The 24,170-nt window shown below is 44.7% G+C and overlaps 1 protein-coding gene across 9 annotated transcripts in view; it reads left to right on the top strand.

Annotated features, from left to right (window-relative positions):
• Window positions 1-24,170, top strand: part of fryb (furry homolog b (Drosophila)) — a 247,848-nt gene that overhangs the window by 217,785 nt on the left and 5,893 nt on the right. For 5 of the 9 annotated variants that reach the window (XM_036967913.1, XM_036967909.1, XM_036967910.1 and 2 more), the window contains exons 47-62: window positions 1,819-1,916; window positions 2,090-2,260; window positions 6,423-6,563; window positions 7,197-7,382; window positions 7,763-7,921; window positions 8,231-8,305; window positions 8,940-9,113; window positions 9,470-9,478; window positions 10,493-10,687; window positions 10,962-11,108; window positions 11,261-11,547; window positions 11,968-12,172; window positions 12,440-12,589; window positions 16,196-16,294; window positions 21,231-21,314; window positions 23,783-23,800. In XM_036967913.1, coding sequence (XP_036823808.1) covers window positions 1,819-1,916; window positions 2,090-2,260; window positions 6,423-6,563; window positions 7,197-7,382; window positions 7,763-7,921; window positions 8,231-8,305; window positions 8,940-9,113; window positions 9,470-9,478; window positions 10,493-10,687; window positions 10,962-11,108; window positions 11,261-11,547; window positions 11,968-12,172; window positions 12,440-12,589; window positions 16,196-16,294; window positions 21,231-21,314; window positions 23,783-23,800 — 2,198 coding nt within the window. The remainder of the gene's footprint in view (window positions 1-1,818; window positions 1,917-2,089; window positions 2,261-6,422; window positions 6,564-7,196; window positions 7,383-7,762; window positions 7,922-8,230; window positions 8,306-8,939; window positions 9,114-9,469; window positions 9,479-10,492; window positions 10,688-10,961; window positions 11,109-11,260; window positions 11,548-11,967; window positions 12,173-12,439; window positions 12,590-16,195; window positions 16,295-21,230; window positions 21,315-23,782; window positions 23,801-24,170) is intronic. The other 4 variants (XM_036967911.1, XM_036967907.1, XM_036967908.1 and 1 more) reach the window with 3 other exon arrangements.

Here is a 24,170-nt window from a genome sequence, read left to right as displayed (position 1 = left end):
CCCTCTACCCTCCAGATATAGACCAGTATAACCCTCTACCCTCCAGATATAGCCCCCTACCCTCCAGGTATAGACCAGTATAACCCTCTACCCTCCAGATATAGACCAGTATAGCCCCCTACCCTCCAGATATAGACCAGTATAACCCTCTACCCTCCAGGTATAGACCAGTATAACCCTCTACCCTCCAGGTATAGACCAGTATAACCCTCTACCCTCCAGGTATAGACCAGTATAACCCTCTACCCTCCAGGTATAGACCAGTATAACCCTCTACCCTCCAGATATAGACCAGTATAACCCTCTACCCTCCAGGTATAGACCAGTATAACCCTCTACCCTCCAGATATAGCCCCCTACCCTCCAGGTATAGACCAGTATAACCCTCTACCCTCCAGGTATAGACCAGTATAACCCTCTACCCTCCAGATATAGCCCCCTACCCTCCAGGTATAGACCAGTATAACCCTCTACCCTCCAGATATAGACCAGTATAGCCCCCTACCCTCCAGATATAGACCAGTATAACCCTCTACCCTCCAGGTATAGACCAGTATAACCCTCTACCCTCCAGGTATAGACCAGTATAACCCTCTACCCTCCAGGTATAGACCAGTATAACCCTCTACCCTCCAGGTATAGACCAGTATAACCCTCTACCCTCCAGATATAGACCAGTATAACCCTCTACCCTCCAGGTATAGACCAGTATAACCCCCTACCCTCCAGATATAGACCAGTATAACCCTCTACCCTCCAGGTATAGACCAGTATAACCCTCTACCCTCCAGGTATAGACCAGTATAACCCTCTACCTTCCAGGTATAGACCAGTATAACCCTCTACCCTCCAGGTATAGACCAGTATAACCCCCTACCCTCCAGGTATAGACCAGTATAACCCTCTACCCTCCAGGTATAGACCAGTATAACCCTCTACCCTCCATGTATAGACCAGTATAACCCTCTACCCTCCAGGTATAGACCAGTATAACCCTCTACCCTCCAGGTATAGACCAGTATAACCCTCTACCCTCCAGATATAGACCAGTATAACCCCCTACCCTCCAGATATAGACCAGTATAACCCTCTACCCTCCAGGTATAGACCAGTATAACCCTCTACCCTCCAGGTATAGACCAGTATAACCCTCTACCCTCCAGGTATAGACCAGTATAACCCCCTACCCTCCAGGTATAGACCAGTATAACCCTCTACCCTCCAGGTATAGACCAGTATAACCCTCTACCCTCCAGGTATAGACCAGTATAACCCTCTACCCTCCAGGTATAGACCAGTATAACCCTCTACCCTCCAGGTATAGACCAGTATAACCCTCTACCCTCCAGGTATAGACCAGTATAACCCTCTACCCTCTGTGGGCAGGTATAGAGCTCTCCTATTCAAATCTAAGAGAACAGCTTCTGGTTTTGTGCCCAACATCCATCAAACTCATGAGCTCTTGAAGTTTGAATTTGTGTTTGTATATATGTGTATATACCTTGGGATGTGTTTGTATATATGTTAATATACCTTGGGTTTGCATAGAACACTTCTAATCCTTAATACTGTAGCCTTCATGTGTCATGTGTTGTTATGTGTCTTGTGTGTACCATTCATCACCACACATGAAATTCCCTCCCAGGAAGTAAAAGTTCATTGAATTTGAATTGAATTTCTCTCTTTCTCTACCACTCTCTCTCGCTCTCTCTCCTATCTTTCTCTTTATCCCTCGCTCTCTCTCTCTTTCTCTACCACTCTCTCTCCCCTATCTTTCTCTTCATCCCCCTCTCTCTCTCTCTCTCTCTCTCTCTCTAGGTTTTCCCCTGAATGTGCTGTGTCTCTTGCCTCATCTGGTGCAACACTTTGGCCACCCCACTCAGTTCTGCAAGGAGAGCGCTGAGAGGATTGCACAGGTAAAACACCAAAATACATTTCAAATGTTCTTACGTTTATAGTGTTATTCCTGTTACAGTTAAAGAGTCTGTTTCATTGTCCACTGGACCGTACAGCTTCTCTGTTGTTTACCACAGAGTTACATCTACTCCATCAGTTCCGTAGCTTCCTGTTTCTCTCCCCCTCCCTCCAGGTATGTCTGGAGGAGAAGAACACCAAGCTGTCTCACCTGGCCCACGTGATGACCCTGTATAAGAACAGGTCGTACACGCGGGACCCCTTCTCCTGGGTCAGCGTCGTGTGTCGCTATCTCCACGAGGCCTTCGCTGACATCACGCTCAACATGGTCACCTACATGGCTGAGGTGAGCATCACACTCAACATGGTCACCTACATGGCTGAGGTGAGCATCACACTCAACATGGTCACCTACATGGCTGAGGTGAGCATCACACTCAACATGGCCACCTATGTGGCTGAGGTGAGCATCACACTCAACATGGCCACCTACATACCTGAGGTGAGCATCACACTCAACATAGCCACCTACATACCTGAGGTGAGCATCACACTCAACATGGCCACCTACATGGCTGAGGTGAGCATCACACTCAACATGGCCACCTACATGGCTGAGGTGAGCATCACACTCAACATGGTCACCTACATGGCTGAGGTGAGCATCACACTCAACATGGCCACCTACATACCTGAGGTGAGCATCACACTCAACATGGTCACCTACATGGCTGAGGTGAGCATCACGCTCAACATGGCCACCTATGTGGCTGAGGTGAGCATCACACTCAACATGGCCACCTACATGGCTGAGGTGAGCATCACACTCAACATGGTCACCTACATGGCTGAGGTGAGCATCACACTCAACATGGTCACCTACATGGCTGAGGTGAGCATCACACTCAACATGGTCACCTACATGGCTGAGGTGAGCATCACACTCAACATGGCCACCTATGTGGCTGAGGTGAGCATCACACTCAACATGGCCACCTACATACCTGAGGTGAGCATCACACTCAACATGGCCACCTACATACCTGAGGTGAGCCTCACACTCAACATGGCCACCTACATGGCTGAGGTGAGCATCACACTCAACATGGTCACCTATGTGGCTGAGGTGAGCATCACACTCAACATGGCCACCTATGTGGCTGAGGTGAGCATCACACTCAACATGGCCACCTACATGGCTGAGGTGAGCATCACACTCAACATGGCCACCTACATACCTGAGGTGAGCATCACACTCAACATGGCCACCTATGTGGCTGAGGTGAGCATCACACTCAACATGGCCACCTACATGGCTGAGGTGAGCATCACACTCAACATGGCCACCTATGTGAGTACATGGAAAAGGCTTTAAATTCACCAATATGCACATTTCCACCCAGTGTTACAAATACCTTTATCAGTCTGAGGTCCTACAAATAATCTACTTTTTTAAAAACGGAATATATGACCCATATCAAATCAAAATCTAATTGTATTTGTCACATGCTTCATAAACAACAGGTGTAGACTAACAGGGAAATGCTTACTCAGGGCCTTTCCCAACAATGCAGAGAGAAAGAAAATAAAATTAAATACAAAAATAATAGAAAAGTAATAACATGTAACAATAAATACACAATGAGTAACGATAACTTGGCTATATACACGGGTACCAATACTGAGTCAATGATAACTATATACAGGAAGTACCAGGTAATAACTTGGCTATATACACGGGGTACCAGTACTGAGTCAATGATAACTATATACAGGAAGTACCAGGTAATAACTTGGCTCTCTACACGGGGTACCAGTACTGAGTCAATGATAACTAGGTTATATACAGGAAGTACCAGGTAATAACTTGGCTATATACACGGGGTACCAGTACTGAGTCACTGATAACTAGGTTATATACAGGAAGTACCAGGTAATAACTTGGCTGTATACACGGGTACTAGTACTGAGTCAATGATAACTATATGCAGGAAGTACCAGGTAATAACTTGGCTATATACACGGGTACCCGTACTGAATCCATAGGCAGGCGTTCGATGTAAATATGTATGTAAACACTCCAAGCACACAGCCATGCAATCTCCATTGACAAACATTGGCAGTAGAATGGCCCGTACTGAAGAGCTCAGTGACTTTCAACGTGGCAACGTTATAGGATGCCACATTTTCAACAAGTCAGTTTGTTTAATTTCTGCCCTGCTAGAGCTGCCCCGGTCAACTGTAAGTGCTGTTATTGTGAAGTGGAAACTTCTAGGAGCAACAACGGCTCAGCCGCGAAGTGGTAGGACACGCAAGCTCACAGAACGGGGCCGCTGAGTGCTGAAGTGCGTAGCACATAAAAATTGTCTGTCCTCGGTTGCAACACTCACTACCGAGTTCCAAACTACCTCTGGAAGCAACGTCTTCCAGAGGCAACTGCTCGGCATCTGACCGTAACAGCGCTACAGAGGTTAGTGCGAATGGCCCAGTACATTGGGGCCAAGCTTCCTGCCACCCAGGACCAATATAATAGGCGGTGTCAGAGGAAATCCGATAAAATTGTCATAGACCGGAGCACCAAGTCTAGGACCAAAAGGCTCATCAACAGCTTCTACCCCCAAGCCATAAGACTGCTGAACAATTAACATACTTTTGGTAATGTAGTGCATGTAACTAGGAATAACGTTACAGATGATAAACAGTAACAGCAGCGTATGTGATGAGTAAAAAAAAAAAGTTATTGCAAAAATTGTCAATGCAGATAGTCTAAGTAGCTATTCGGCTAACTATTGAACTAACTATTTATACTAAGCTAACATATGGAATTGTTTTACGATACCAAGGATCATTTAGCTATTTGATTAAGAATTTTTGGACCCCTTAAGGTATAAAATAATATTACTAATTTGATGAAACATTGAATTTGGCCTTAATGCTATTAACCCATAGAAACGCACTGAACAACAGCTTGATAAATAAACGAATAGTACCCCCCTAAAAAAAATATAAAGTACGTTTGTTCTGAAGTGTCTGTCATATATCTGAGAGATAATATTAGAAAGATCAGGAAACTGTTTTGTATTTAACCTCTTATTTTAAGCACTAAACAATCTCCATGTATACTTCAATTCATTTGGTTAACTACTGGCTACCTTCAGACTAGTTTTGTGAGGCTTGTGGGCATCCCAGAGCAACAACCGACATGCATGTGTTCGTGAGAGACTCACCTTTCCATAGAAGGGTCATATTAGTGTGTAGCCCAAACTGTTCTGATGCTACAGACAGAAGTTGGCAGATCGGCTGTCCCCAGACGAGTCTCGTGACACTTGTGGGGGGGGTCTTAAAACGGAGAACACCATTGTGTTTGTGAGAGTCTCATCTTTCCATAGATGGATCAAATAGTTTTGTAGGCCAAACCGTTCAGACGTTTTCGAGAGAAGACTGATTTTCGGGATGTCTCATGGTCTGACAAACACCGCTCTAGCTCTGCCACCTTTCACCGCAGATGCGGAAGACGCAGACCATGCAAAAAAAAGACTGACACATTTTGATGGGGATTTTTTATTATGCTAATTAGATTTCAGCAGGGTCACGGACATCGACTCTAGGGGGTTAAAGGTCTTACTCACATCAATTACAGAGAGTGTGATCACACAGTCGTCCGGAACAACTAGAGCTATCATTCATGGCTTAGTGTTGCTTGCCCCATAGCATAGAAGGCATTTAGCTAGTCTGTTAGGCTTGTGTCACTGAGCAGCTCACGGTTGGGTGTTAGTTTGTAATCCGTGATAGTTTGCCGGTGTAGCAGGATTTACACCGGTGTAGCGGCGAGCGTCAGAGCCGGTGTAGTAGGATTTACACTGGTGTAGCGACGAGCGTCAGAGCCGGTGTAGTAGGATTTGATCTTAGTCCTGTATTGATGCGTTGCCTATTTTATGTTTCTTCTGACGGCGTAGTGGGATTTCTTAGAAGCATCCGGATTAGTGTTCTTCTCCTTGAAAGCGGAAACTGGTTGACTTCTGGTTGGGATATGTACGCACTGTCACTGTGGAGACGACGTCGTCAATGCACTTATTAATGAAGCCGGTGACTGAGGTGGTAAACTCCTCAATACCATCGGATGAATCCCGGAACATATTCCAATCAGGAGGATAGTTGTGTCACATATGCCAAATGGAGAGCGAGGGAGAGCTTTGTATGCATCTCTGAGTCTGGAGTAGAGGTGATCTAGAGTTTTTTTCGCCTCTAGTTGCACAGGTGACAAGCTGGTAGAAATGAGGTAAGACAGATTTCAGTTTTCCTGCATTAACATCACTAGGATGAGCTTTACTTATGGCCCTATTCAGCTCGTTGAGTACAGTCTTAGTGCCAGCATAGTTTTTTTGGTGGTAAGTTGACAGCAATGAAAACTATAGATGAAAACTCTCTTGGTAAATAGTATGGTCTACAACTTATCATCTGGTCTACAACTCTCTCCCCCTCTCCCTCCCCCACTCTCTCTGCTGTAGCTCCTGGACAAGGGCCTACCCAGCATGCAACAGTCATTGCTCCAGATCATCTACTGTCTGTTGAGCCACATGGACATGACGGTTGTCCAGGTCAGACAGTTCAACGCTGACGTCCTGAAGACCATCGAGAAGTTTGTACAGGTCAGTCCTCTACCTACCTAGCGACCTCAATACCTGCCCCAATACTGCAATACCCTCCCCAATACTGCAATATATACCCCATATACTGCAATACCTGCCCCAATACTGCAATACCTGCCCCAATACTGCAATATCTACCCCATATACTGCAATACCTGCCCCAATACTGCAATACCTGCCCCATATACTGCAATACCTGCCCCAATACTGCAATACCTGCCCCAATACTGCGTATATCTGCCCCAATACTGTAATATCTACCCCATATACTGCAATACCTGCCCCAATACTGCAATATCTACCCCAATACTGCAATACCTGCCCCAATACTGCAATATCTACCCCAATACTGCAATATCTACCCCATATACTGCAATACCTGCCCCAATACTGCAATACCTGCCCCAATACTGCAATATCTGCCCCATATACTGCAATATCTACTCCAATACTGTAATGCCTGCCCTAATACTGCAATACCTGCCCCAGTACTGCAATACCTGCCCCAATACTGCATATTTCTGCCCCAATACCCCATAATATCTACCCCATATACTGCAATATCCTAAATTTGGCTGCGTGCGTGTGTGTGTGTGTGTGTGTAACCCTCTCTCTCTCTCTCTGTCCCATCAGACGGTCCACTGGAAGGATGCGTTAAACATTCTGAAGCTGGTGGTGTCTCGGTCAGCCAGTCTGGTCCACCCAGCTTATAGCCACGCCCACGGTGACCTCTCTAACCTGGAGGTCAGTAGGATCTGGGACGGATCAGCCAAGGCCCTGCCCGGCAAGACACTGGACTTCACCTTTGACATATCAGAGGTGGGAGAGCCATCGAACACAGACACGCATAGTCTGTCTTACCTTGAACTACTGACATATCTCTCTCTCTCTCTCTCTCCTTCTTCTCTATCTCTCTCTCTCTCTCTCTCTCTCTCTCTCTCTCTCTCTCTCTCTCTCTCTCTCTCTCTCTAATAGTATTCATGTTTATAGAGATATGTTACTAAGTAAAGATTGGATGGTTAGTGTTAAAATATTATAGTATTAATAGCTGTTTGTTTATCTGTTTATTTGATTCCCTCTCTTTCTCTCTCTCTCTCTCTCTCTCTCTCTCTCTCTCTCTCTTTCTCGTTCTTTCTGTCTCTCTCTCTCTCCCACTCTCTCTCTCCCACTCTCTCTCCCTCTCTCTCTCTCTCTCCTAGACTCCAGTGATCGGGCGGAGGTTTGATGAGCTGCAGGGGTCAGGGGGTAGAGAGGGGAAGGCCAGGGCTGTGACCCGTAGCACCTCCTCCACCTCCTCTGGTTCTAACTCCAACACCGTCCTAGTGCCTGTCAGCTGGAGGAGACCTCAGTCCTCACAGGTAATATACCAGTCAGTCAGTTAGTTAGGTAACACGGTTGTTTCCTTCTGTTAGTTTAACCACGGTATTTGGTCAAAGAGAGACATAGTTTTTTGTTGTTGTTGTTGGTTTGTCTCATTGAGATTTTTTGTTGTTGCAAGAGAGATGTGTTCAGTTGTTTGGTTGTGAAGTGGTTTGTTGAAGGTTGTTTCATTGTGGTACTGTAACTATGCTAGAGGGTTTAGTTGGAGAAGATGATCCATAATATAGAAACGTTAAAGCTACAGTTCATATGTTCAATAACACTTCCTCCTCCTCTCCCTCCTGCAGAAGAGAACTAGAGAGAAGCTGGTGAACGTTCTGTCTCTGTGTGGACAAGAGGTTGGCCTCACCAAAAACCCCTCGGTGAGTCAACACACTGTCGCCTCTTCCTTACACTGTTATAAACCTGTCGTCATGGTTACCTGTCCCTACAGGTGGTCTGGAGCTGATGGAGGCGCAGACTGTTATGACACTGTTATAAACCTGTCGTCATGGTTACCTGTCCCTACAGGTGGTCTGGGGCTGATGGAGGTGCAGACTGTTATGACACTGTTATAAACCTGTCGTCATGGTTACCTGTCCCTACAGACTGTTATGACACTGTTATAAACCTGTCGTCATGGTTACCTGTCCCTACTGGTGGTCTGGAGCTGATGGAGGTGCAGACTGTTATGACACTGTTATAAACCTGTCGTTATGGTTACCTGTCCCTACAGACTGTTATGACACTGTTATAAACCTGTCGTTATGGTTACCTGTCCCTACAGACTGTTATGACACTGTTATAAACCTGTCGTTATGGTTACCTGTCCCTACAGACTGTTACGACACTGTTATAAACCTGTCGTCATGGTTACCTGTCCCTACAGACTGTTATGACACTGTTATAAACCTGTCGTTATGGTTACCTGTCCCTACAGGTGGTCTGGAGCTGATGGAGGTGCAGACTGTTATGACACTGTTATAAACCTGTCGTCGTGGTTACCTGTCCCTACAGGTGATATTCTCGTCCTGTGGGGACCTGGACATGATGATGGAGGTTCAGGGGAGCGGCGTGTCTTCGGAGGAGGGAGGAACCAGAGAAGACACGCTGGATGACACGGCGTCGGAGCAGCAGTTCAGAGTGTTCCGAGACTTTGACTTCCTGGATGTAGAGCTGGAGGACGGAGAGGTGAGACAGTTACCATGGAGACAGAGACACACCCACGCTAAGGGTAACCATGGACACAGGCCACATCCTCCCATACTGTTACTAAGGAGACAGGCCACACCCACTTAGACTGTTACCAAAGACAGCACCAGGCCACTCCCACACTGACGTCACTCATGTACATATTTGCTTTTACAAATGTATATACAGTATTCTCCCTTTCTCTCTTCCTTTCTCTTTTGTGTATGCCTGTCTTCTCTCTAGCTCTCTCTGTCCCTAACACGCTGTTTCTGTAATGTTTTCTTCTTCTCTCTCTCTTCCCCCATCTCTCTCTCTCTGTAACTCTGTATTTCTCTCTCTCCCCTCTGCTGCATTAGGAGCTCCAGGTAAGCTCTGTCTCACGCTGTGAATGTGGCGCTCTGAGCGTGTGCAGTAGGCAGCACTAATGATGTCACACTTAAATGCCTGTTGCTAGGGTGATCCAGTCAGCCGTTCTGTGCATGAGCTCATAACAGTGCTGTAGTGTTGTTATGGTAACTTACAGACGCTGATATTCATAGGTTGCACCTCCGTAACGCGGTCGCGTCGTGCCATTGTTATGAACTTTCTCAAGCCGTCCTCTATCGTCGGCGCCATCGTGGTGCCCTAAAGTGGTGATAAGCCTAGTCATTGTGGACAGAGGCCAAATAAATGCTTCGTTTAAATTACACTATAGTGCCTGGAAATACAATGTAATTGCTAAAGTAGTCAAATATTTAGAAGGAAACAACTTTACCAAGCATTATCATTGTCGTCAAATTTACTTAAGACAGATGGCAATGTTGTCAATAGCTAGCAAAGTTTGTCAAAAAAAATAGCTAGCAAAGCTAACGCCAGCTAGCTAAAAATTACGGTGGGCTCCCCTCAATCTTAGCGAGCTAGTTAACGTTAAGAAAGTCAATCTGGTGACATCGAAATAATGAGGAAAGATTTTCTTACTTAAGTATTTGCCTCCTATTGAAATGTCATCGTGTTTCCAAGCCACTGTAAAAACACACTTTAGATGAAATCTTCATCAGTGCTCATTGTCGATGCGTTAGAATGCTCAGTCGGGTATCAGTTCAAAACAACATCGTGAGGAAACATGCAGTCCATGAATAGGTAAAGTCATAGTTCACCCAGAATTTCAAAATTACATTGACATGCTTTTTTTTTTTGTTTGTTTTTTCACCAAAGTAACTCTGTAACTTCTGTGATTTATCCTTTTAAGTCAAATGATATTTGTGTGCCGTTTTGAACAAATGCATGCCAGATATGAGTTTTGCAGAGGAGCACTGCTTAAGTTGTGTGTGTGTGTGTGTGTGTGTGTGTGTGTGTGTGTGTGTGTGTGTGTGTGTGTGTGTGTGTGTGTGTGTTTTCAGGGCGAGAGCGTGGATAACTTTAACTGGGGTGTACGGAGGCGTTCTCTGGACAGCACAGAGCTTGGTGACCTGTTAGAGGAGAGTCAACACTCAGGCAGCACCCCCAGTCTGGGACAAGAAGACCCACAGGACTCTGACCAATCATCAGAGGAAGAAGAGTCCTCTACCAGTCAGAGTCTGTCTCACTCACAACTGGTTAGTACTGACCATGAGATGAACATAGCACGACCTCAACACACCACAACTACACTCGCAACTGGTTAGTACTGACCATGAGATGAACATAGCACAACCTCAACAGAACACAACATGAATATCACTAAAACGGCCAAGTACGGCCATATTCTTAAAACTGACCCCAGGATTTGGAAACATTGAGTCCTCGGGACAGGGTTTGAGGTGTCCTGTAGATTTAGGATTCATTGTTCGTTTCAGAAAATGAGATGTCTTATGTTGCCTTACCCTGCAGACTAATCTCTCTCCGTCAGAGGAGACCAACCACACGGACTCTCTCTCTACGTCGTGCGACACCACATCAGCCGACCCACAATCCCTCAACGCCACCACACCAGGTACCAGCCAGGGACCTCCACACGACGAGCAGGGAGGACTACGGGTTAGTATACACACATACACACACACACACACACACACACACACACACACACACACACACACACACACACACACACACACACACACTTCAAAAACACAATTAGACAAAGGCCTTGGACCTCTCTCCCACCCCCCCCCCTCCTCCTCCTCCAGGGTGGTGATGATGAAGACACCCAGGGGCAGGACGATGACCTGTCTCTCAGTGTAAACGACCTTCCCCAGGGCCAGGACGATGACCTGTCTCTCAGTGTGAATGACCTTCCCCAGGGCCTGGGATCTGACCTGTCTCTCAGTGTGAATGACCTTCCCCAGGCCCTGGGATCTGACTGTTGGGAGGGGGAGAGCTTCACTCTGGACCTGGAACACCACGGTCACCATGGACACAGCATGGAGCTCTGTAGACCCCCGCTGGGGTTTCTAGACCCTAGCTGTCTGCCCAGGTACTGGAACACACACACACACATAGCAACCAGGACCAGAAACCTATAGAGCCCTGCTAGCTGTCTGCCCAGGTCCTATATCAATGAGTAGTGGTTATATCACTCCTATATCAATGAGTAGTGGTTGTATCACTCCTATATCAATGAGTAATGGTTGTATCACTCCTATATCAATGAGTAGTGGTTGTATCACTCCTATATCAATGAGGAGTGATACAACCACTCCTCATTGATATAGGTTTCTGGTTGCTATGTGTGTGTGTGTTCCAGTACCTGGGCAGACAGCTATCACTCCTATATCAATGAGTTGTTGTTGTATCACTCCTATATCAATGAGTAGTGGGGATATCACTCCTAAATCAATGTCTAACTTACTGTGTGCCTGTCCAATTCTTGTCTCTCCCATTACTGTGTTGACAGTCTCCGTGATGACGTGGATGACCTAGAGGACCTTGGTTTTCCTCCTCCCCCCTCACCGTTCTTCTCCGCCATCTTGGCTGCGTTCCAACCCACTGTTTGTGACGACGCTGAGGAGGCATGGCGTTGCCATATCAACCAGCTGGTAACCGACTCAGACGGATCCTGTGCCGTCTATACTTTCCACGTCTTCTCATCGCTCTTCCAGGTAATCAATCAGTCGATTGATCAGTCAGTCAGTCAATCAATAAATCAACTGATCAAACTCTGGAAAGTTCTATGCAGTCATTGGGGGTGATGGCATTGGTGTAACAGTCATTGTAACAGTGTAACAGTCATTGGTGTAACAGTCATTGGGGTAACAGTCATTGGTGTAACAGTCATTGGGGGTGATGTCATTGTAACTGTTTTATATAACATTAAATGTCTCCTCCTCTTTCTTTCTCTCTCTTTCTCTCTCTCTCTCTCTTCTCAGAACATCCAGACTAAGTTCTGTTCCCTGACCAGTGACGCCGCTGGTTACCTAGGAGACGGCCTGAGGGGCATCGGGTCAAAGTTCGTGAGGTCATCTGACATGTTGACAACGTGTTCCGACTGCCCCACGCTCTACGTAGACGCTGATACGGTGAGTAGGGCTGACTCGACTCAAACCATAGCATTTGTATGACTGAAAATATAGCAATTTATTTGGTGTTTTCATAGAAATATCAAACAATAATTTCCATTGATTGTAATCAGTAAGTAATGTCAAACTTTTAGGTTTGAGTTGGTACTAGTGTTGCAAGGTATACCAAAACGTCTGTACTTTCTCGTACTATAATTTGTTACTTTCAGTTCTTCTGTCAAATGTCTCATGGATCAAGCCTTTATCAGCACAGCCTGCCTACCCCCATTATAGCACACACCCTGTCTGCTCCACTTACCCACTGGGAGTCTGGCTGGGAGTCTGGGCTACATCATGTTAGCTCCACTTACCCACTGGAAGTCTGGCTGGGAGTCTGGGCTACATCATGTTAGCTCCACTTACCCACTGGGAGTCTGGCTGGGAATCTGGGCTGCATCATGTTAGCTCCACTTACCCACTGGAAGTCTGGCTGGGTGTCTGGGATTCTGGGCTGCATCATGTTAGCTCCACTTACCCACTGGGAGTCTGGGCTGGGAGTCTGGGCTGGGAGTCTGGGCTGGGAGTCTGGGCTGGGAGTCTGGGCTGCATCATGTTAGCTCCACTTACCCACTGCTAGTCTGGACTGGAAGTCTGGCTGGGAGTCTGCACTGGGAGTCTCGATTGGGAGTCTGGATTGGGAGTCTGGGCTGGGAGTCTGGGCTGCATCATGTTAGCTCCACTTACCCACTGCTAGTCTGGACTGGAAATCTGGATGGGAGTCTGCGCTGGGAGTCTGCGCTGGGAGTCTGTGCTGGGAGTCTGGGCTGGGAGTCTGGGCTGGGAGTCTGGATTGGGAGTCTGGGCTGGGAGTCTGGGCTGGGAGTCTGGATTGGGAGTCTGGGCTGGGAGTCTGGATTGGGAGTCTGGGCTGCATCATGTTAGCTCCTCTTACCCGCTGATAGTCTGCACTGCATCATGTTAGCTCCACCTATCAACTGATAGTCTGCACTGCATCATGTTAGCTACACTTACCCGCAGGGAGTCTGGTCTGCATTATGTTAGCTCCACTTACTCACTGCTAGTCTGGACTGGAAGTCTGGATTGGGAGTCTGGGCAGGGAGTCTGCACTGGGAGTCTCGATTGGGAGTCTGGATTGGGAGTCTGGGCTGGGTGTCTGCACTGGGAGTCTGGATTGGGAGTCTGGACTGGGAGTCTGGATTGGGAGTCTGGATTGGGAGTCTGGATTGGGAGTCTGGACTGGGAGTCTGGATTGGGAGTCTGGATTTGGAGTCTGGGCTGGGAGTCTGGACTGGGAGTCTGGATTGGGAGTCTGGATTGGGAGTCTGGATTGGGAGTCTGGACTGGGAGTCTCGATTGGGAGTCTGGATTGGGAGTCTGGGCTGGGTGTCTGCACTAAGAGTCTGGATTGGGAGTCTGGACTGGGAGTCTGGATTGGGAGTCTGGATTGGGAGTCTGGATTGGGAGTCTGGATTTGGAGTCTGGGCTGGGAGTCTGGATTGGGAGTCTGCACTGGGCTTCTGGGCTGGGAGTCTGGACTGGGAGTCTGGGCTGGGAGTCTGGGCTGGGAGTCTGGATTGGGAGTCTGGATTGGGAGTCTGGATTGGGAGTCTGGACTGGGAGTCTGGATTGGGAGTCTGGATTGGGAGTCTGGATTGGGAGTCTGGACTGGGAGTCTCGATTGGGAGTCTGGGCTGGGTGTCTGCACTAAGAGTCTGGATTGGGAGTCTGGACTGGGAGTCTGGATTGGGAGTCTGGATTGGGAGTCTGGACTGGGAGTCTGGATTGGGAGTCTGGATTTGGAGTCTGGGCTGGGAGTCTGGATTGGGAGTCTGCACTGGGCTTCTGGGCTGGGAGTCTGGACTGGGAGTCTGGGCTGGGAGTCTGGGCTGGGAGTCTGGATTGGGAGTCTCCACTGGGCTTCTGGACTGGGAGTCTGGACTGGGAGTCTGGGCTGGGAGTCTGGACTGGGAGTCTGGGCTGGGAGTCTGGGCTGGCAGTCTGCGCTGGAGTCTGGGCTGGGAGTCTGGATTCGGAGTCTGGGCTGGGAGTCTGGACTGGGAGTCTGGGCTGGGAGTCTGGGCTGGGAGTCTGGACTGGGAGTCTGGAGTGGGAGTCAGGACTGGGAGTCTGGACTGGGAGTCTGGACTGGGAGTCTGGGCTGGGAGTCTGGGCTGGGAGTCTGGGCTGCATCATGTTAGAGCCCCACATTTGAGTAATGCTACACGGCATGTAGAAATGTTGACACCGTTTTTCTTGTTCGCAAAACAAAGTCCATACAGACTATAACTCTTTAAGGGTTAGGGCACGACCCCAACCACGTCGAAGGGGCTGTAGTGGAGAGGGGTCGGGAGCTCCAAGTTCCTCAGTGTCCACATCACTACGGAATTTTCCTGGCCCACACACACCAACACGGTCGTGAAGAGGGCACGACAACGCCTCTATCTGTAAAATGATTACCATTATGTTGTTATGTAGTTAGATTGTTAAAAACAAAACAAAGTCGAATTAGTTGTATGATTGTATAATTTATTCGTTAATGCATACATGGCTGTCTGAAAAAATGTTGATGTAATTTTTTTTTTTATCAAATGATATTGAACTCAAAATTGTATCTGTCTGCATCAACTGCCGTTCTCTGACTGGTTAATGTCTTCTCTTTTACCATGGTATTGTTTTGGTATTGAGTATGGTGACGGTATGGAGAATCCTGATACTAAACCTGGTATTGGTATTTAAGTCTAAATTCTGGTATGGTGAGAACTCTAGTTGATACATGAACAACTTCTTATATATTTAACTCTTTCCCTCCCGCCTCTCCTCCTACATCTTACACCTCTCTTTCTCTTTCTCCTCTCCTCCTGCATCTTACACCTCTCTTTCTCCTTCTCCTCTCCTCCTACATCTTACACCTCTCTTTCTCCTTCTCCTCTCCTCCTACATCTTACACCTCTCTTTCTCCTTCTCCTCTCCTCCCGCCTCTACTCTCCTCCTGCATCTTACACCTCTCTTTCTCCTTCTCCTCTCCTCCCGCCTCTCCTCCTGCATCTTACACCTCTCTTTCTCCTTCTCCTCTCCTCCCGCCTCTCCTCCTGCATCTTACATCTCTCTTTCTCCTTCTCCTCTCCTCCTGCATCTTACACCTCTCTTTCTCCTTCTCCTCTCCTCCCGCCTCTACTCTCCTCCTGCATCTTACACCTCTCTTTCTCCTTCTCCTCCCGCCTCTCCTCTCCTCCTGCATCTTACACCTCTCTTTCTCGTTCTCCTCTCCTCCCGCCTCTACCCTCCTCTCCTATCCTCTCCTCCTCTCCTATCCTTCTCCTCTGCTCCCGCCTCTCCTCCCGACTTTCCTATCCTCTTCTCCTCTCCTTTCCTATCCCTCTCCTCCCGCCTCTCCTCTCCTTCTCTCCTTCTCTCCACTCTTTCTCCTCTCCTCTCCTCCTGCCTCTCCTATCTCTCGCCTCTCCTCTCCTCCCGCCTCTTTCCTATCCTTCTCCTCTCCTCCTACCTCTCCTATCCTTTTCTCCCCTCTGCTCTCCTCTCCTCCTGCCTCTCCTATCCTTCTCCACTACTCCCCTCCTCTTCTCCTCTTCTGTTCCCTCACTCCAGATCATCTCCTATGGTTTACTAGAGAAGATGAAGTTCAGTGTGTTGGAGCTGCAGGAGTATCTGGACACCTACAACAACAGAGAAGAGGCCGCTGTCTCAGTAAGACACTACCACCCATAACGATACTGAATATGATCTGTTTAGACATTACAACCCATAAAGATACTGACTTTGATTGATCTGGCAATGATGACCTTTATCTAATTCCCCAGAGTCAGATGAACTTGTGGAGACCATTTTTATGCTAATGCTAGTAGATACCCATAGACTTCCAGTCATTGTGCTAACGCTCAGTTAGCATTGGCTCATGAAACTACCTGTAACTTCCTTCATACTACACACAGAGACATAAAAATGGTTTCCACAAGTTCATTTGACTCTGGGGAAGTAGATACAGTGCATTCGGAAAGTATTCAGACCCCTTGACTTTTTCCACATTTTGTTACGTTACAGCCTTATTCTAAAATGTATTCAATTGTTTTTTTCCCTCATCAATCTACACACAATACTCCATAATGACATCACAATACCCCATAATGACATCACAGTACCCCATAATGACATCACAATACCCCATAATGACATCACAATACCCCACAATGACAAAGCAACAACAGGTTATTAGATATTTTGGCAAATTTATAAAAATTATAAAACGGAATTATCACATTCACATAAGTATTCAGACCCTTTACTCAGTACTTTGTTGAAGTGCCTTGTGCAGCAATTACAGCCTCGAGTCTTTTTGGGTATGATGCTACTAGCTTGGCACACCTGTATTTGCAGAGCTTCTCCCATTCTTCTCTGCAGATCCTCTCAAGCTCTGTCAGGTTGGATGGGGAGCGTCGCTGCACAGCTATTTTCAGATATCTCGAGAGGGCCACTCAAGGACATTCAGAGACTTGTCCCGAAGCCACTTCTGCATTGTCGTGGCTGTGTGCTTAGGGTCGTTGTCCTGTTGGAAGGTGAACATTCGCCCTAGTCTGAGGTCCTGAGCGCTCTGGAGCAGGTTTTCATCAAGGATCTCTCTCTGTACTTTGCTCCGTTCATCTTTCCCTCGATCCTGACTAGTCTCCCAGTCCCTGCTGCTGAAAAACATCCCCACAGCAAGATGCTGCCACCACCATGCTTCACCGTAAGGATGGTGCTAGGTTTCCTCCAGACAGGACGCTTGGCATTCAGGTCAAAGAGTTCAATCTTGGTTTCATCAGACCAGAGAATCTTGTTTCTCATGGACATAGTCCTTTAGGTGCCTTTTGACAAACTCCAAGCCTTTTACTGAGGAGTGGCTTCCGTCTGTCCACTCTACCATAAAGGCCTGATTGGTGGAGTGCTGCAGAGATGGTTGTCTTTCTGGAAGGTTCTCCCATCTCCACAGAGGAACTCTGGAGCTCTGTCAGAGTGACCATTGGGTTCTTGGTCTCCTCCCTTCTCCCCTGATTGCTCAGTTTGGCCTTGGCGGACAGCTCTAGGAAGAGTCTTGGTTGTTCCAAACTTCTTCCATTTAATAGTGATAGAGGCCACTGTGTTTTTGGGGACCTTCAATGCTGCAGACATTTTTTGTTACCCATCCCCAGATCTGTGCCTCGACACAATCCTGTCTCAGAGCTCTACGGACAATTCCTTCAATGTCATGACTTGATTTTTTGCTCTGACATGCACTGTCGACTGTAGGGACCTAATATAGACAGATGTGTTCCTTTCCAAATCATGTCCAATCAGTTGAATTTACCACAGGTGGACTCCAATCAAGTGGTAGAAACATCTAAGCTCAATTTTCGAGTCTCATAGTAAAGGGTCTGAATACTGAATAAGGTATTTCTGTTTTTTATTTTGAATACAATTGCAAAAATGTCCTAACACCAGTTTTTGCTTTGTCATTATGGGGTACTGTGATGTCATTATGGGGTATTGTGATGTCATTATGGGGTATTGTGATGTCATTATGGGGTATTGTGATGTCATTATGGGGTATTGTGATGTCATTATGGGGTATTGTGATGTCATTATGGGGTATTGTGTGTAGATTGATGAGGATTTTAAAAAATATATATTTTAGAATAAGGCTGTAACGTAACAAAATGTGGAAAAAGTCAGGGGATCTGAAATGTTTTCTAAATGTACTGTAACGGGCCTCATTGCCAAAATCCTGAAGTATCCTTTTAAGTCACTACTACCCATAACGGTAATGACTTTGATCTGTAAAGCTCTTTTCTCAAACCCAAGGTGCTACAGATAACCCTATGATAAGGAGACACTGTAGTGTTATCAAACCCAAGGTGCTACAGATAACCCTATGATAAGGAGACACTGTAGTGTTATCAAACCCAAGGTGCTACAGATAACCCTATGATAAGGAGACACTGTAGTGTTATCAAACCCAAGGTGCTACAGATAACCCTATGATAAGGAGACACTGTAGTGTTATCAAACCCAAGGTGCTACAGATAACCCTATGATAAGGAGACACTGTCGTGTTATCAAACCCAAGGTGCTACAGATAACCCTATGATAAGGAGACACTGTAGTGTTATCAAACCCAAGGTGCTACAGATAACCCTATGATAAGGAGACACTGTAGTGTTATCAAACCCAAGGTGCTACAGATAACCCTATGATAAGGAGACACTGTAGTGTTATCAAACCCAAGGTGCTACAGATAACCCTATGATAAGGAGACACTGTAGTGTTATCAAACCCAAGGTGCTACAGATAACCCTATGATAAGGAGACACTGTAGTGTTATCAAACCCAAGGTGCTACAGATAACCCTATGATAAGGAGACACTGTAGTGTTATCAAACCCAAGGTGCTACAGATAACCCTATGATAAGGAGACACTGTAGTGTTATCAAACCCAAGGTGCTACAGATAACCCTATGATAAGGAGACACTGTAGTGTTATCAAACCCAAGGTGCTACAGATAACCCTATGATAAGGAGACACTGTAGTGTTATCAAACCCAAGGTGCTACAGATAACCCTATGATAAGGAGACACTGTAGTGTTATCAAACCCAAGGTGCTACAGATAACCCTATGATAAGGAGACACTGTAGTGTTATCAAACCCAAGGTGCTACAGATAACCCTATGATACGGAGACACTGTAGTGTTATCAAACCCAAGGTGCTACAGATAACCCTATGATAAGGAGACACTGTAGTGTTATCAAACCCAAGGTGCTACAGATAACCCTATGATAAGGAGACACTGTAGTGTTATCAAACCCAAGGTGCTACAGATAACCCTATGATAAGGAGACACTGTAGTGTTATCAAACCCAAGGTGCTACAGATAACCCTATGATAAGGAGACACTGTCGTGTTCTCAAACCCAAGGTGCTACAGATAACCCTATGATAAGGAGACACTGTAGTGTTATCAAACCCAAGGTGCTACAGATAACCCTATGATAAGGAGACACTGTCGTGTTCTCAAACCCAAGGTGCTACAGATAACCCTATGATAAGGAGACACTGTCGTGTTCTCAAACCCAAGGTGCTACAGATAACCCTATGATAAGGAGACACTGTAGTGTTATCAAACCCAAGGTGCTACAGATAACCCTATGATAAGGAGACACTGTCGTGTTCTCAAACCCAAGGTGCTACAGATAACCCTATGATAAGGAGACACTGTAGTGTTATCAAACCCAAGGTGCTACAGATAACCCTATGATAAGGAGACACTGTAGTGTTATCAAACCCAAGGTGCTACAGATAACCCTATGATAAGGAGACACTGTCGTGTTATCAAACCCAAGGTGCTACAGATAACCCTATGATAAGGAGACACTGTCGTGTTATCAAACCCAAGGTGCTACAGATAACCCTATGATAAGGAGACACTGTAGTGTTATCAAACCCAAGGTGCTACAGATAACCCTATGATAAGGAGACACTGTAGTGTTATCAAACCCAAGGTGCTACAGATAACCCTATGATAAGGAGACACTGTCGTGTTATCAAACCCAAGGTGCTACAGATAACCCTATGATAAGGAGACACTGTAGTGTTATCAAACCCAAGGTGCTACAGATAACCCTATGATAAGGAGACACTGTCGTGTTCTCAAACCCAAGGTGCTACAGATAACCCTATGATAAGGAGACACTGTAGTGTTATCAAACCCAAGGTGCTACAGATAACCCTATGATAAGGAGACACTGTAGTGTTATCAAACCCAAGGTGCTACAGATAACCCTATGATAAGGAGACACTGTAGTGTTATCAAACCCAAGGTGCTACAGATAACCCTATGATAAGGAGACACTGTCGTGTTATCAAACCCAAGGTGCTACAGATAACCCTATGATAAGGAGACACTGTCGTGTTATCAAACCCAAGGTGCTACAGATAACCCTATGATAAGGAGACACTGTAGTGTTATCAAACCCAAGGTGCTACAGATAACCCTATGATAAGGAGACACTGTCGTGTTATCAAACCCAAGGTGCTACAGATAACCCTATGATAAGGAGACACTGTAGTGTTATCAAACCCAAGGTGCTACAGATAACCCTATGATAAGGAGACACTGTAGTGTTATCAAACCCAAGGTGCTACAGATAACTCTATGATAAGGAGACACTGTCGTGTTATCAAACCCAAGGTGCTACAGATAACCCTATGATAAGGAGACACTGTAGTGTTATCATAGGGTTATCTGTAGCACCTTGGGTTTGATAACACTACAGTGTCTCCTTATCATAGGGTTATCTGTAGCACCTTGGGTTTGAGAAAAGAGCTTTACAGATCAAAGTCATTACCGTTATGGGTAGTAGTGACTTAAAAGGATACTTCAGGATTTTGGCAATGAGGCCCGTTACAGTACATTTAGAAAAGTTTTCAGATCCCCTGACGCTACAGTGCTACAGTTGTACTTGACAGAAAAGCCTAGAATGTACGCTACAGTCTGTTAGATGAGATTTTGACCCGCTAGCCCAGTCTAACAAGCCCTGATAAGTAACACTCCTCCCCTCTCTCTTTTTTTTTCTCTCTTCCCATCCTTTTCACTTTCTCTTCTTCGTTTCCAGTGGCTGAGGAACTGTAAGGACACGTTTCCCAGATGCCCTGGCGATGGCGTGATTACCTGTCAGCCAGGAGACTCAGAGGAGAAGGTAAGGAATCAATAAATCCCCTTGACAACACGCTCACTGTAGTTTAAAACAATACACTGATCACACACTCCTCTCTCTCTAGGTGTAATGTCCTTGTGTAGGGGGACATTTAGAAAAGTTGTCAGATCCCCTGACGCTACAGTGCTACAGTTGTATTACAGACTGTACGGTACTCCATACCGTAATCTACATAATCTGCTATAAACTAGACTATAACACACACTATTTATTTATTTTTACCTTTATTTAGGCAAGTCAGTTAAGAACAAATTCTTATTTCCAATGACGGAAACAGTGGGTTAACTGCCTGTTCAGGGGCAGAACGACAGATTTGTACCTTGTCAGCACAGGGATTTGAATTTGCAACCGGTTACTAGCCCAATGCTCTAACCACTAGGCTACCCTGCCGCCCTAAAATATACACTATACAGTATACTACATACTATAATATACTCCATACTATGTACTATATACTATACTATACACTGCACACTATACACTATACTATACACTATACTATACTACACACTATATACTATACTCTACTACACACTATACTATACACACTGTACTATATTATACACTACACCATACTATACTCTACTACACACTATACTATACACACTGTACTATACTATACACTACACCATACTATACTCTACTACACACTATACTATACACGCCACTATACACACTGTACTATACTATACACTACACCATACACCGTACGATACTCTACTACACACTATACTATACACTATACTGTACTACACACTAGACTATACACTGCACTTCACTACATGATAGTATATTACAGACTTATACTATACATTATAATGTACTATACTGCACTATACCACACACTATACTATACACCATACTATATTATACACTATAATATAGTCTACTGCACACTATACCACCCACTATACTATGTACTATACTATACTCTACTACACGCTGTGCTATACTGTGCACTATACTCTATACTATTCTCGATACCATGCACTATGCTATACTCTATACTATACACTATGCTATACTGTATAATATACACTATACTATACTGTACACTATACTATACTGTACACTATACTATACACCATACTATACACTATACTATGCACTATACACTGTACTGTACTCTATACTATACTATGCACTATACTATACACTATACACTATACTATACACTATACTATGTAATATACACTATACTATACACTATACTATACTGTACACTATACTATACACTATACACTATACTATACACTATACTATGTAATATACACTATACTATACTGTACACTATACTATACACTATACTATACTGTACACTATACTATACGCCATACTATACACTATACTATGCACTATACACTGTACTGTACTCTATACTATACGATACTCCATACCATATACTATACACTGCACTATACACTATACTATACTCTATGATCTACTACACCATACAATACTATACCATACACTATACCCTATACCATACACTATACTATGCTGTACACTATACTACAATCTACTACACACTATGCTATAAACTACACTATACTCTATGCTCTACTACACAATACTATACTATACACTATACATTATACTATACACTATGCCCTATACTACACTCTATACTATACACTATACACTATACTATACACTATACTATGTAATATACACTATACTATACACTATACTATGTAATATACACTATACTATACACTATACATTATACTATACACTATGCCCTACTATACTATGTGCTATATACTATACACTATACACTATACTATACACTATACTATACACTATACTATGTAATATACACTATACTATACACTATACAATATACACTATGCTCCACTATACTATACTATGCACTATACTATATACTATGCACTATACCACACACTGCACTATACTACACTCTATACTATACACAATACACTACTATACTGCAATGCACTATACTCTACTACACACTATACTATACACCATAGTATATACGATGCTATACTGTATACTATACAGTATACTATATATTATACTAATCACTATACTCTACTGCACACAGATCTGGGACCAGGCCGAAACATATGAACCTGTAAAAGAAAAGGGTTCATATTGAAACAAAAAGGATTGAATTATACTATACACTACACTATACACTGCACTATACTATGCACTATACTATATAATACACTATACTATGCACCATGCCATGCACTATACTCTACTGCACACTATACTATACTACATACTATACTATACACAACACTATACTATATTATACACAATACTATACTCTACTACATGCTATACTACCCACTATGCTACAGTGCACTAAACTATACTATGCTGTGCTATACTCTACTCTACTGCATGTGTTTGATTGATGTGTGTTTCTCGCCTCCCTCTCTCTCTTTCGCCTCGTAACATGCTCTCTCGCTGTGTAGCAAATGGAATCTCTGGCAGTAAGTCTTTTACTAAGTCCTTTACTAAGTCCTATCTACTATGATCTACTATGATTTAATAGGATCTACTATGATTTAATAGGATCTACTATGATCTACTATGATTGAATAGGATCTTCTATGATCTACTATGATCTACTATTATTTAAAAGGGATCTACTATTATTTAATAGGATCTACTATGATCTACTATGATTTAATAGGATCTACTATGATTTAATAGGATCTACTATGATCTACTATGATTGAATAGGATCTTATATGATCTACTATGATTTAATAGGATCTACTATGATCTACTATTATTTAAAAGGGATCTACTATTATTTAATAGGATCTACTATGATTTAATAGGATCTACTATGATTTA

Source organism: Oncorhynchus mykiss, chromosome Y (genome assembly GCF_013265735.2).
Source record: "Oncorhynchus mykiss isolate Arlee chromosome Y, USDA_OmykA_1.1, whole genome shotgun sequence".
NCBI classification, from domain to species: domain Eukaryota; kingdom Metazoa; phylum Chordata; class Actinopteri; order Salmoniformes; family Salmonidae; genus Oncorhynchus; species Oncorhynchus mykiss.
This window is presented reverse-complemented; position numbering and strand designations above follow the sequence as displayed.